At 34.0% G+C, this 13020-nt stretch overlaps 1 protein-coding gene across 24 annotated transcripts in view; it reads right to left on the bottom strand.

Moving 5' to 3' along the window:
* The window catches only part of LOC103316326 (serine/threonine-protein kinase PAK 3), a 271885-nt gene that overhangs the window by 105767 nt on the left and 153098 nt on the right, over positions 1 to 13020 (bottom strand). For all 24 annotated transcript variants that reach the window (XR_004345306.1, XR_004345308.1, XR_004345307.1 and 21 more), the window contains one exon: positions 10367 to 10535. Coding sequence is in view for 21 of the 24 variants with exons in the window: in XM_031930175.2 (XP_031786035.1) it covers positions 10367 to 10535 (169 nt within the window). In the remaining 3 variants the exon portion in view is untranslated. The remainder of the gene's footprint in view (positions 1 to 10366; positions 10536 to 13020) is intronic.

The following is a 13020-nucleotide window of genomic DNA, read 5'->3' as shown; positions in this document are numbered from 1 at the left end:
TGCGCCGTGTAAAATAGAACCATTTAAGTCACACGTATCGTAATGTACTATTACTTGACTTGATAATAAAGGAAAAATATTTAAGTGATGTAGCAGCTTACGTATATCTTATTGAATTTCAAAAAAAAGGGTTCACCACAATCCATTTACTAATAATTTTAAAGCATGTTTTCAAAATAGCTACTCCTGAAATTGTTGATAGAATTATATCAACTAAAATTCTATGGGCTCTAGAGGCGCCGCGATGAGCCGATTATAGTCCGTTAACCGCTGAAAGTACTGGGAAGCGCGGCCCTCGGAGAAAGGCCGTTTTAGTCAAGGTCTCTGTGTTAAGAAGACGGCTTCTTGATATTTAACTCTTTATTTATTGAAAGAACGAAAATTCTACGTCCTAGTGGCCGCGTGGGCTGGCTGCCGAGGTGAAGGCTAGTCAGAGCCGGGTCTTGCGCATCCGGAGCTGTTTACTACTTAGATGCGTCGTCGCAGAGGAGCACGTCTGGAGCTAAAGCCTTCCAGACGCGTCCGTCGTTAGAAGATGAGTTCTGGGCTAATTCGCCGTCCAGACTTGACGGTCACTAAGAAGCGTGTCCGGGGCTGCTGTCATCCGGACGATCCGATCGCTGGTGAGCGAGTGACGCTACGCGCGAGCCGCCGCCCTTTTTAAACGCACGCGCGAGACAGTGCCGAAGCTGCCGCAAAGAGTGGGTAAGTCATAAGCGCGAGTTATATAAACCGTAGTAGTTGTCACTTAATGATTGCCTTTCACCAGCGATATCGATTGCCTTCTAGCTTCTCGAAGCCCGCAGCAATAGGATATTTATGATTTCGATCGGCACTTCAGTACAGCTGAGCATGCACAAAGAACAATGGAAGAAGTTTAGACAAACAAATTACGAACCATAAAATTTAAACTTGATCTCATTACGCTTGACAACACCTAAACTTAACTCGCGCCTGCGCCACTTAGCGCACGCTGAACTTAACTGCGCGGAAGTACCTTATGGTTCGGAATTCACCATTACTATTTCATTCAGAAAATTTTTCAGAAAACATTTGGATAATTTATCACCAACTATGCACCGCATGATCTCATGAAGTCGAAAATTATCTGCTACATTAGTTATTTTAGTTGACATAATTATCAACAATTTCAGGAGTAGCTATTTTGAAAACATGCCTTAAAATTATTAGTAAATGCATTGTGGTGAACCCATTTTTTTGAAAATCAATAACATATACGTAAGCTGCTACATCACTTAAATATTTTTCCTTTATTATCAAGTCAAGTAATAGTACATTACGATACGTGTGACTTAAATGGTTCTTTTTTACACGGCACAGTTAGCACCCGAGCGTAGCGATATATATATATATATATATATATATATATATATATATATATATATATATATATATATATATATATATATATATATATATATATATATATATATATATATATATATACACACACACACACACACGCGCGCGCGCGCGCTTACGGAAGCTTATAGTTACCATTTCATGAGATACGCGAGCTTATGGCTACCGTTTTGACTAATGGCTACGGGACGCCATTAGATTATCGCTTATACGCTCTAATGGCTACCGGTAGCCATTAGAAAAGTTGAAATCAATCTTTAGCTGCTAATGGCTACCAGCCTAGTGACAGTTAACATCCACAATATCTGCATATGAACTATTACTCGACCTACCATATAAATTAATTGTTTTTGTATTTGTTTAATTTTCTAAACTTTTTAGCAGTGTAAACAAATAACGTCTTTGATCAAATACAATCATGAGTGAACTAAAAACAAAAAAACTTATATTCATCAATAATAATAATATAAGGAGTTGAAATCATTCAAATTTCAATGAAAATAGTGCAGATTTTGAATGTTCTTATTGAATAATCATACTTGCCACCACATGTCACATAAGTAAGGTGTAACATTAAAAGCTCGGTTCAGCGCTCTCTGTAGGGGATTAAAAGTGCGAATAACTATGTGCAAAATTAAATTCACCAGTTTTGAAGATACCCACTCTGCGCAATTTAGAATTTCCAATAAAAGGTTATAAAACTAAATCAAAGAATTCAAATAATTATTTTTTTTTTAATTAATTACGATACAAAAACTAAAGAATACCTTGTGGGCAAAAAGACTTGAACAAAAGGAATAAAACGTCAAACACGGGATTACAACGACATGGTATAATTTTGATATTAGCATCAAAGTGTTGATAGCATCAAAGTCCGCAATTTTATTAGGGTCGTACCCCATATACGCTTGTTAACACGAAGAAGTGAAGATTTTAGCTTCATGTGAAAGCATAAATCTTAGTTATGATTATCTTAAGATAATTATTAAAAATCAGGCCGCTTATCATAAATACATTATAGCCTGTTTTATCTTAATGTCTAACACGGGATTACAACGACATCTTCGTACAAGCATTATTCAAAATTCTAGGACTAGTTATAAATAAATATTTTCAATACGCGCGGACCATCAGAATGTAAAAAAAAATTAATACTTTGTTTTTAAATTATTATACCTATCACACGGGATTACAACGACATTGTGTTCTATGAATCTTTGTATATAGGAATTGAAGTAGTAAAGTCTGCAATCTCCCGTGAGGTGCGCAAACGTAAAGTACAGTGTGCACAAATCGCCTGTATTATCGTAATGTTGATTGAGGGATTTCAACGATATTTTTGAGCTAGCATCATTTGAAAAGCTATGAGGAATTTTAGCGACAATTATCAATATCTGCGGACCATCAAAATGATTGTAAACATTGATTCTTAAAAGAACGGAGATTTCATTAACCATATTTTATTAATACAATTGCAACATTTTAAACGGGATTACAACGACATGCTGTTCCATTTTTCTCTTTATCTACAAGTTTAAGTAGTGGAGTCTACGATTTATCTTTAGGTGCGCAAACGTAAACTACAGTTTGCACAAATCGTTCATACTATCGTAATGTTGAACATAGGATTACAATGACATTGTTTAATATGCGCGGACCATCAAAATAGTTCGCAAATATTGATTATCAATAAAAAGGATGATTCTTGTAGCTTGTTTTTTATTAATACGATTACAGTTTGCACAAATCGCCTGTATTATCGTAATGTTGATTAAGGGATTTCAACGATATTTTTGAGCTGGCATCATGTGAACTGCTTCAAGGGATTTTAGCAACGATTTTTAATATCTGCGAACCATCTAAATAATTGGAAAAAAATTCTCCTTGAACAACGAAGATTCCTGCCACCTGCTTTTATTTATAATATTGCAGCGTTTCACACGGGATTACAAAGATATGGTGTTCTATTAATCTTTGAAGATAGGAGTTCGAGTAATAAAGTTTGCGATTTCTCATTAGTTGCACAAGAAGTAAAATACAGTTCGCACAGATCTCCTGTATTATCGTAATGTTGAACAAAGGATTACAACGACAGTTGTGTGTTAGTATCATTGAACAGCTTTGTGGAATTAAAGCGACATTGTTTAATATGCGCGGACCATCAAAATAGTTCGGAAATATTGATTATTAATAAAAATGATGATTCTTATAGCTCGTTTTTATTAATACGATTACAACGTTTTACACGGTATTACAACGACATGGTGTTGAACCTATATCGCTTCTACTCTTTATACATTCACATTGCATTTATTTACCATGTCGTTGTAATCCCGCCTTAGTCCTCTAATTCTAATGCTTGCGCAGACATGTCTGCTAGAATATATTATTCATGACACATAATTTAATATTCTTATCCCACCGCTGTTCACCAGAAAATGTTACGAGTGAAGAGTGCAACAAAAAAGTCACGGACTCCAGACGTGAACCGAGATCCTCTGGCTTGCAAGGCATACGTTCTGTCGTCGCGCCACGACCGCTGCCGGATTGCACTTTTCTACTAGTCTTTTTATAGTAATTAGAAAGCCGTGACTTGTGTACTCATGTGACAGTAGAACACTTTCTGTTTACTAGGAAGACGGTGCAATGATACTTATCTATGCATACCTGTTGATAGTACCATAATTATATTGACTTTACCGCGTTTTCATAGAATATTGCTTCTATCCAGTGATTTACGTTACACTTATACCTCTATATTTTTTTAAACGTACTGGGAGAACTTAAACTAAGAAATATTAAGATCGACTAATTAACGTGACATATTTCAATGTCCCTCTTTAGAGACAGAAAGTCCAAAAACTATAATGAAAAAGAAACCGCTACCAAATCTTTGGGACGTAGCTTCATTTAACCTAATGTATTACTTTAATACGAAAATCGTGTTTACCTATCTTGTTTTTCAATTAATAAAAAAAGAAACAGAGAAAACGAGTCTAAGTAGATTAAAATCTATTTTACAGACGCTGAGATAGAAGTGATGCAGTTTTCAGTTAAGCAGAGTATATAGGGTTAGAAAAAAAAAATTTGAACCTGAATATCTTCAAAACTAACTGGTTTTGTAAATAACTGAAAGAAAGGAGGGATAAAGGTGCTGTATATTGCTAACTAAATACAAAATTTCAACACTATTATTTCCTTTTTCCTTCAGGTATCGCGTGCCATAGAAAATGACTTTTTTCAGTTTTTGCCGTTTATCTACGAATCTATCATATGAAATAACTTAAAATTAAGTTTTGTATAGTTCTAGTAATCTTCAATAATCATGGCTTTTTTTTAAAAGGTTCGAGATAAAATGTTCGTGTTACATAAAATTGCACTTTATGGTGTATAATACAAAAGGATGAACGATAATATAAATTCTCCGCGATGAAAAGGAAGGTAATTCTTTTTTTTTTTTTAGGTACATATCAAGCAATTTACTTTTATTGAGTTTTTTAATAACTTTACTACAAAAACAGAAATTTTAAAACTAAAAAACGTTATAAAAAAACGCGTTAACAAAATGTAAAACTGACTTTTCCTTACTACGTTGCAGTAAAAACAAAGAAAATGAGTCTCGGTGGCTTAAAATCCAATGAGTAGAAGCTGGTATACAGGCGTATACATACGCACACACACACAAACACACAGATACATACGGACATTTTACAAAAACACTATTTTAACTTAAAATGCACCAAAACACACTTCTCACGTGTTTTACACAAACTCCAAAAATCACTATTACAAAGCTTCCTTAGGAAAGAAGCAAAAAAACGCAAAAGCTTGATTTCTTAGAATTCAGAGGAATGTAATAACAAAAATCTCACTTATAAGAAAGAGAATACAAGTGTGCAGTAAAAACAACATGAAACGATAAACAAGAGTTATAAATCATAAAAAAATGTAATAAATTTAGTATATTAAAAAATGAAATAAAATTATATTTTTTTACCTTATTTATATTATATTGCATTTAACGAATATTCAAGCCATTGGCTCCTAGTTTCCTTGCATCCAGTTTTCTTTTTTTCTACCGTGTTGTTGTAATCTTGTATAAAACGCATAATTTTTAATGCACGTACAGACAGTTCTCCTAGCATTTTAATTTTACGTAAAACTTTAATTAATTCCAATTAAAATTCAATCGACTAAAAAAGGGCAATTTATATACTGTTATCCTTTTTTGTAAACGTTAGAAATTTGTTTGAGTTACGATGTCGCCGTAATCCCGTCTTTTAGAAGTAATGTTTGCAAATTTGTACTGTTTGGAATACAATGCCTGATAACTAGGAAGAAGGCATGTATACACTAATTTATGTGTAGTAGTTAAGGGTACTCGAATTACATTGACATTATGCATGTATTTACAATGTTGCTAATGATCTTTAAAACTTCATCTGTGTGATTGCCAGAATCCCGTTATAAACTAAAAACATGAATCGTGACTAATGATCTTTAAAAGATGATCACTTATTTTGTAAAATATCATTGTTTAAAGAATAACCTTAAAATTAACAGCATTCCTTATAATCATCAAAAATTATTACTGGCACACTTAAGCTAAAGAATCCGAATTCACAGGGTTATCCTAGTTCTGTATTGTATTGACTTCTTCTAGTAATTCTTCGTGTAAATTTGAAAAGTAAATGTTATAGTTCTTTTGGATACTTAATAATAATACTATTTTTGCATGACTTTCTGAAATTTAAATTATTATTAGTAAGGCTTTGTGACGGGCAGGTATGACTGGAAAAGCGTCCATCTAAGAGCTAGTCGGCGGTAGTGCGACGTTGGCTCAGTGGTGCCTTTAGATCACGGGGACGCGGGGTCGAATCCTCCTCGTCGCTTTACTTTTGTGCGATTTAGTTTCCGAAATCTTGTTACAGGTTATACTTACTGTTACATTATATTCATCTAATGGAAATATGTCGCTGCAAACCACAATTTAAATTAATGTTCTTAGAAATTGCTTCTTAGATGTGCATATAACGATGACTTAACCCTTAAATCACATATTTAGAAATATTTAATAATTATTTACAATAATAAATATAATCATCGTAAATGAGTTTTTTCTGTAATGTCGTCATAATCCCGTCTTGAACTGACAATTGAAGGATACGTATCTGTCTGCAGAAAAAGCAAAATAGGTAAATAGTAACATTTCATCTATGAGTAATTTTTAGGACAATGAAAAAAATATTCGTAAAATGTCAAATTTTGTAAATTGAACTATATCTGTAGACGTAAAGTTTTTTCTTATCCAACATTTTCCGCAAACTAAAAAAACGATCGTAATAATGAATTACAGCCTGTAGAATTCAAAATTAAGACAATACACAGCGTCGTTGAAACTGTGTGTTATTATAATAATCTCTTGCATGAGTCTATAGAATTTAAATAAAATAACACGTCCTTGATTATTTCATAATAATAAAATTATAGTTATAGGATAATGACAGTCTCTTGATATTTCAAAATTTATTGATAGGTATTGCCTTTTTCAATTATCTTTTTATAATTGGAAATCAGAAAATGGCAAATTTTCAAGAAGGGATCACACCATTTCAGCCCGATTATTATATCAATTAGCATCCCTAGAAGGAACGTAGAATTTTTTGATATGCTGTCTTAGGAATCTTTTTATGGAGAAAACGTTATTTTGATTTTAACAACGCTTATTTTTTTCAATCTCATCCTACTGTGCGGTGAGATAACTACATCACTTCCGCATCTGCTAAACTACTAAACTTCATTAACCCAGCAACATAACATAATCTAGTTTATATCCAGAAAAAATCTCTCCGCTTAATCATAAGGAGAACAGTAAACCGTTACATAATAATTATTGCATCAAAGTGAGCATCAGCCTGCTGTATCAGTAAAAATACTGTTTAAAAAAAATAGAAAGATCTACAATTACGATCACGCCTATAGCTAACCCGTCTACTATTTAATAAGCTGTTTGTTGAGCTCGAGCAGAAATGCCAGTGCGTTTGAGAAGCTACAGCTAATCGGGTATTAGTCCGAATTTTTTCCTGCTAAAAGCATCATTGATCGTCAAAACGTCAGAAAAACAGAAATAATGTCCTAGTTTATTATTATCCTTTATATACAACCTGCCTCGGGAGCATCGATAGACGCCTAGAAACGTTTTTAAAAATCGATAAAATTATAACTATAAAGAAATGAAATCTACCGCATTCCATCTTGTATGTCGTAGTGTATGTAGAAGCCTTAAGCTTATATCAGTATATTAATGAAATCTTTGATACCATTATATTAATAGCATGTTTTTTATGTGCTATTAGCTTGTGTACCCTACATTAATGACAATTTTGTTGGGTGCCATTAGCCTGCATGTGTATCCTACAATGGGTGGTTACCATAAGCAGCTATATTATATTCATGACATTTTTTGTGTTTATCATGAGTTCTATAACTTTTCAGTGTAAAAGGATTGTATATATGTATTTAGAAGCACATTTTACATATATATATATATATATATATATATATATATATATATATATATATATACCCTTATTTTTTTATATATACGCAGTAGCCATAAGCCCGTAAAAGCGTATATACACACACACACATATATATACACACATACACACACACACATATATATATTTGGAACGACGAGGGTTTCGCGCTCCTTAATTCGGGATCTGAGGCAACGCAGCTGGTTGTAGAAATGAGTAGACTCGTGTCTAAGTTAAAATGCGATTTATTGACGAAGTATAAAACAGGTTCTCTCTCTTCTCGAGCGTGTTGCCTGAACGAACGCTAGATGCTCTCTCATTACGATGGCGGGCAAGCTCGAGCGCGTCGCCGGATCGCCACGCATCGTGGTGGCTCGGAGGTGGCGCCGCGGGAAGCCGGTGGCCGGATGGTCAACTGAAGTCTGGTCGAGGGACGAGACGCTGCTTGCGTCTGTGACTCCGGGGGTGACCAGGATGGGTCCCCATATATATATATATATATATATATATATATATACATACACACACACACATATATAAATCTTCGCGCCCTGTACATCTCGATTCTCAATCAGCTAAATCGCTTCAGCGGGGGGACAAACATTTTCTCCCCGCTTAACAATTTTTGTGCACCTCACTTAAGAAACTAAACAGCGGGGAGAATGGCATTACATAACAAGGGGCGAAAGTTGGCTTTTTTAAGCAGCACACACACACACACACACACACACACACACACACACACACACACACACACACACACTACCACTCATATAAAAATACAAATATCTAAGGCGAAAGTATTTTTTTTTAAATCATGATTATTGGATATTCAAAGAACTATACACCACTTTAATTTTCAGTAATTTCGTTTGAGCCAGTTTACCTCTTGCACGTAACACGGCCTTGCAGTATGGCTGTCAAAACGTTAAATAAGTGATTGCGAATAACTAAGTAACTTACTTAACCGCTATACCTGGTGGGGCTATACACAGGTTGTATCCATATTAGAAACTTTTATTGAGTTTTGAGAAACCACTCAAACTATGTGGGTAACTTACGGTACATCTCTCTACTACACGACAAGAGTCCTGAAACTTGCAGTACGGAAAAGGACAGTCGAACAGCAATTCTACGTGATTAGGAAGCCACAGCTGTTCATTACAAAATTTGAATATACAATATCGAAACTAACTTCAATTAAATACAATAAAACTTAAAATAAATTTGTGGAAACACTGTGACATCAAATGAGTGTGTTGACAAGTTCTTACTAGAGTCTAAAAACAGTAAAAATATAACTCAAATTAACTGTAACACTATTATTGTGAAGAGAGTAATAATTCTCCTACGTCGACGGAGGCAAGTTGTGTGTGTGGAAGGAGAAAAAAACCACAAGAATTTTTCTTTTTTGTTTCTCCGACGTTTCGGTGGTCAATGCCACCCTTATCAGGAAAATTTGGGACCGAACAGCTGAGAGAGCAACGCCTCTATCTCCTCTCCCGCTGCCGTTTGGCGGGGACGAAACATATCCCGTAATATCCGCATGTATATACGGGCGATCGACTACAGTTTATTTTCCTGATGAGGGTGACATTGACCACCGAAACGTCGGAGGAAGAAAAAATAAAAACTCTTGTGTTTTTTTTCTCCTTCCTCACACACAACTTGCCTCGGGAAAACCGATAGAGCCAACATCATTTTATTTTAACCGTAACACTATTTATTCATAGATAATAAGATATTTAATTATTCTGAAAATTTGTCTAAACTAGCATTGTAAGGATATCTAATAGAACAGTAGATACGAACATCAACCGACTACACCGGACAAATTTGAGTAAAAAAGTTGTAGACAGATTATCCAATGCTTACACGAAGGTAAGTTTATGGACAACAGTAATATAGTTCACCTTAGAGTCTTGGCAAACACGGGTGTCTAACTGTTCGCATACGACAGTTTAAAGTCACAAGTCTTTACAATCAAATCTAAAGAAAAGGCTTTTTAGCCGACGCATAAATACTTGATAAATTAACAATTGTTACAAATCTACTAACAATTTCACCTCTGCTTGATTGAACGAGAATTTATCAAAGCAGTACGTCATTATTTTACGTGTACTCACTATTATTGAGATCCTAATAAAATTAAAAATTAGTAACATCTTAATCATCTCAACGTAGTAAATTTTTAATTTGTGTGACTGGAATGGTTTAAAGATACTGATTGTTATGCATGTACAATATGCAAACTAGTATTTAGTAGCAACCAACGATATTGCTAAATTTTACTGACAACCGAATGGTCTCAATGAAAGTTCATCGAGCAAATACAGTTCTCAGCCAGAGCATGTACTTAACTGTTTAATGCAACGCAATACAAGTAACCAAAAATCTATACCTATATATTACACTCTTAATATAAAATACAATTTCGTACTTACCAATACCACCAAATGTACGCATTGTAGTCATATATTTTGAGCCTTTAATCTCCTTACTGCTATGATCGTACCAATTTAATACATCTAATACTGCTTGGGGATTTTTCTTTTGCTCTTGTTTACTTATGTTGCTGGACATAAGCAGTCTTGCCCAAGCTTCAGGCATTCCCTGAAAACAATTTCATTAATTAAATACGACTAATACTAAAACGCTTTGTTTTTCACATACGGTACACGACTATCCTCAGAGGTTAAATTCAACACGCACATAGAAAATTCACTTAACATACAAATTTTTGATATCTTGAAATCCAATAATCGTAGTTAGAAAGGACGGTGAAATGTCATTAAACTTTCAAGGACATTTATGCGATTTTGCCGGATTAGTAGTTATCGCAAAAATACTAAAGATGTATGGGACAGAAGATCCACTACAAATTTTGGACTACTTGGAATTCGTTTTAGATGAGCAAAGCAATCAGCAAAGAGTTAGTTGGTTATTTATGCGATTCTGAAAAAATCATTGAATCTCTCTCTCTCTCTCTCTCTCTCTCTCTCAGTCCTGGGCTCACCCTACTATATCAATGCTCTACCTTCTACTGCTAACACCTATATAAATATAGGGGGGGCCCTGGTCAACTTTGAATCATCTGTGCGCAGCCTGGGGCTGGTGCTTGACTCAAAACTTACGTGGAAAGAGCACGTTACACAAACTTGTAAACGTGCTCACTCTTTAATGTATCGGCTATATTTCTTTCGGAAGAGCACTAGCCTCAGGCTGCGCCAACATTTGGTGCAAGCACTCCTATTTCCCCTCATCGACTACTGCTCACTTGTTTACTGCGACCTGACTCAAGAGCTTGACTTAAAACTGCAGAGGCTTGTCAATACGGGAATCCGATACATCTATGGTGTAAAGAGGGACGAGCACATCTCCCCTTACAGGCGTGAGTTGCAATGGCTCACCACCGCCGGACGTAGGAAGTACTTCATGGCCTGTTTTCTTAGAAACATTTTCAACACCTCAATACCAGCTTATCTACTAGCCTATTTTGACTTCCACGTCGCACTCAGGCCTGTCAGGGGCGAGGTGACTCCACTGGACATCAGCGCCTCCTACCTCTGGAACAGCCTTCCATCTCAACTTCGCGACACACTATCCATATCACACTTCAAACAAGCAGCTAAAAATTATTTCTTTAATTTGGAAAACACATAAACATCGCACAAACATACATACATTCTCTTTCATCTCATGTCATCTCTCAACATCACACACACCTTATACTATATACCCTTACACAAATTTTATTTATTCCTTTATCATAATACACTATATTTGTTATATGTACAACAAAATGTACAAAAATAAAGAGCAATTAATCTAATCTAATCTAATCTCTCTCTCTCTCTCTCTCTCTCTCTCTCTCTCTCTCTCTCTCTCTCTCTCTCTCTCTCGCAACTAATTTTTTTCGTCTTAAATAATATTAATATTTGTAATGCAGAGAAAAATCCACACTGTATTAAAATTGTATACTTGGTCGATTTTCTAAAAACCTTCCAAAGCTCAGTAAAATAACAAAATTAAATTTATTTTACGGTAAGAATGTTCTTTATACTTGAATCGTTGAGGTCACCAAAAAAAAATTTAATTGTATAAAATTTCAATTAGTTTTTAGCAATAAAAACACTTAAAAAATGACCGACCGCCAGTCCAGATTTGTTTTTGCATTTATTCACCAAAACTCGATGTATTTTATAAATAAAAAACTTTGTAATTGTATAAACAGGTACTTTTACTAGATTTTCAAGATTTAGTCCAGATGCATTGGAAGCTGTGAGAACAATTCCAAAAAAATAGAAGGAATTGATGTATTGGTTATTATATTTTCGACATATATTATGACATATATAAATATGTATACACATGGATTAATGAAGATAATTTTAAAATTGATCTAAATGAGAAGGATGCTGTGAATAATTATTTGTGTAGATATGTTGTTTTTTTTAAGCCATCTATTTGTGAATATGATATGACAAATACTGTATGTATTCATGCATATCACAAGATGTAATCTGTAGATTTCATCCAGATAAAAGGGATGCTGCAAATAACTATTTATGCAGATACATATTATATAAATGTACATTCCTATTATAAAAAAATTACGTAAATCATATCAAAAGATGTAATCTGCAGATTTGGTCGAGATAAAAGGGATGCTGTGATTAAATATTTGTCCAGATATGTTTTTTTTAAAGCTATGTGTTTGTGAATATGAAATAATGAATACTGTATGTATTTATGCATATTACAAGATGGTATCTGCAGATTCAGTCCTGCATTGATTCGATTTGATTTTATGCATCAGGACATTCAAATTATTAATAAATAATATCATTCAACAATAAAAGTTTATGTATAATTATTCTTTTTGTCAATAATAACAACAACGTTCTATTCTTTTTATTATAGGAATACATTTTCTTCTTTGATAAAGATGAAATCGTTTCATTCAATATTTTGGTAAAGAATAAAACTCGACATTTATTCTTTCGAAATAACAGAAGAAAATTTTATTCTTTTAAAAAGATTAAACCGTGAGATTTAATCTTTAGAAAAAAATAAATTGTGCGATTTATTTTTTCAA

Source organism: Nasonia vitripennis, assembly GCF_009193385.2.
Source record: "Nasonia vitripennis strain AsymCx chromosome 4 unlocalized genomic scaffold, Nvit_psr_1.1 chr4_random0010, whole genome shotgun sequence".
Classification (NCBI taxonomy): Eukaryota; Metazoa; Arthropoda; class Insecta; order Hymenoptera; family Pteromalidae; genus Nasonia; species Nasonia vitripennis.
Note: the sequence above shows the minus strand (reverse complement) of the source record. Positions and strands in the feature narration are given on the sequence as shown.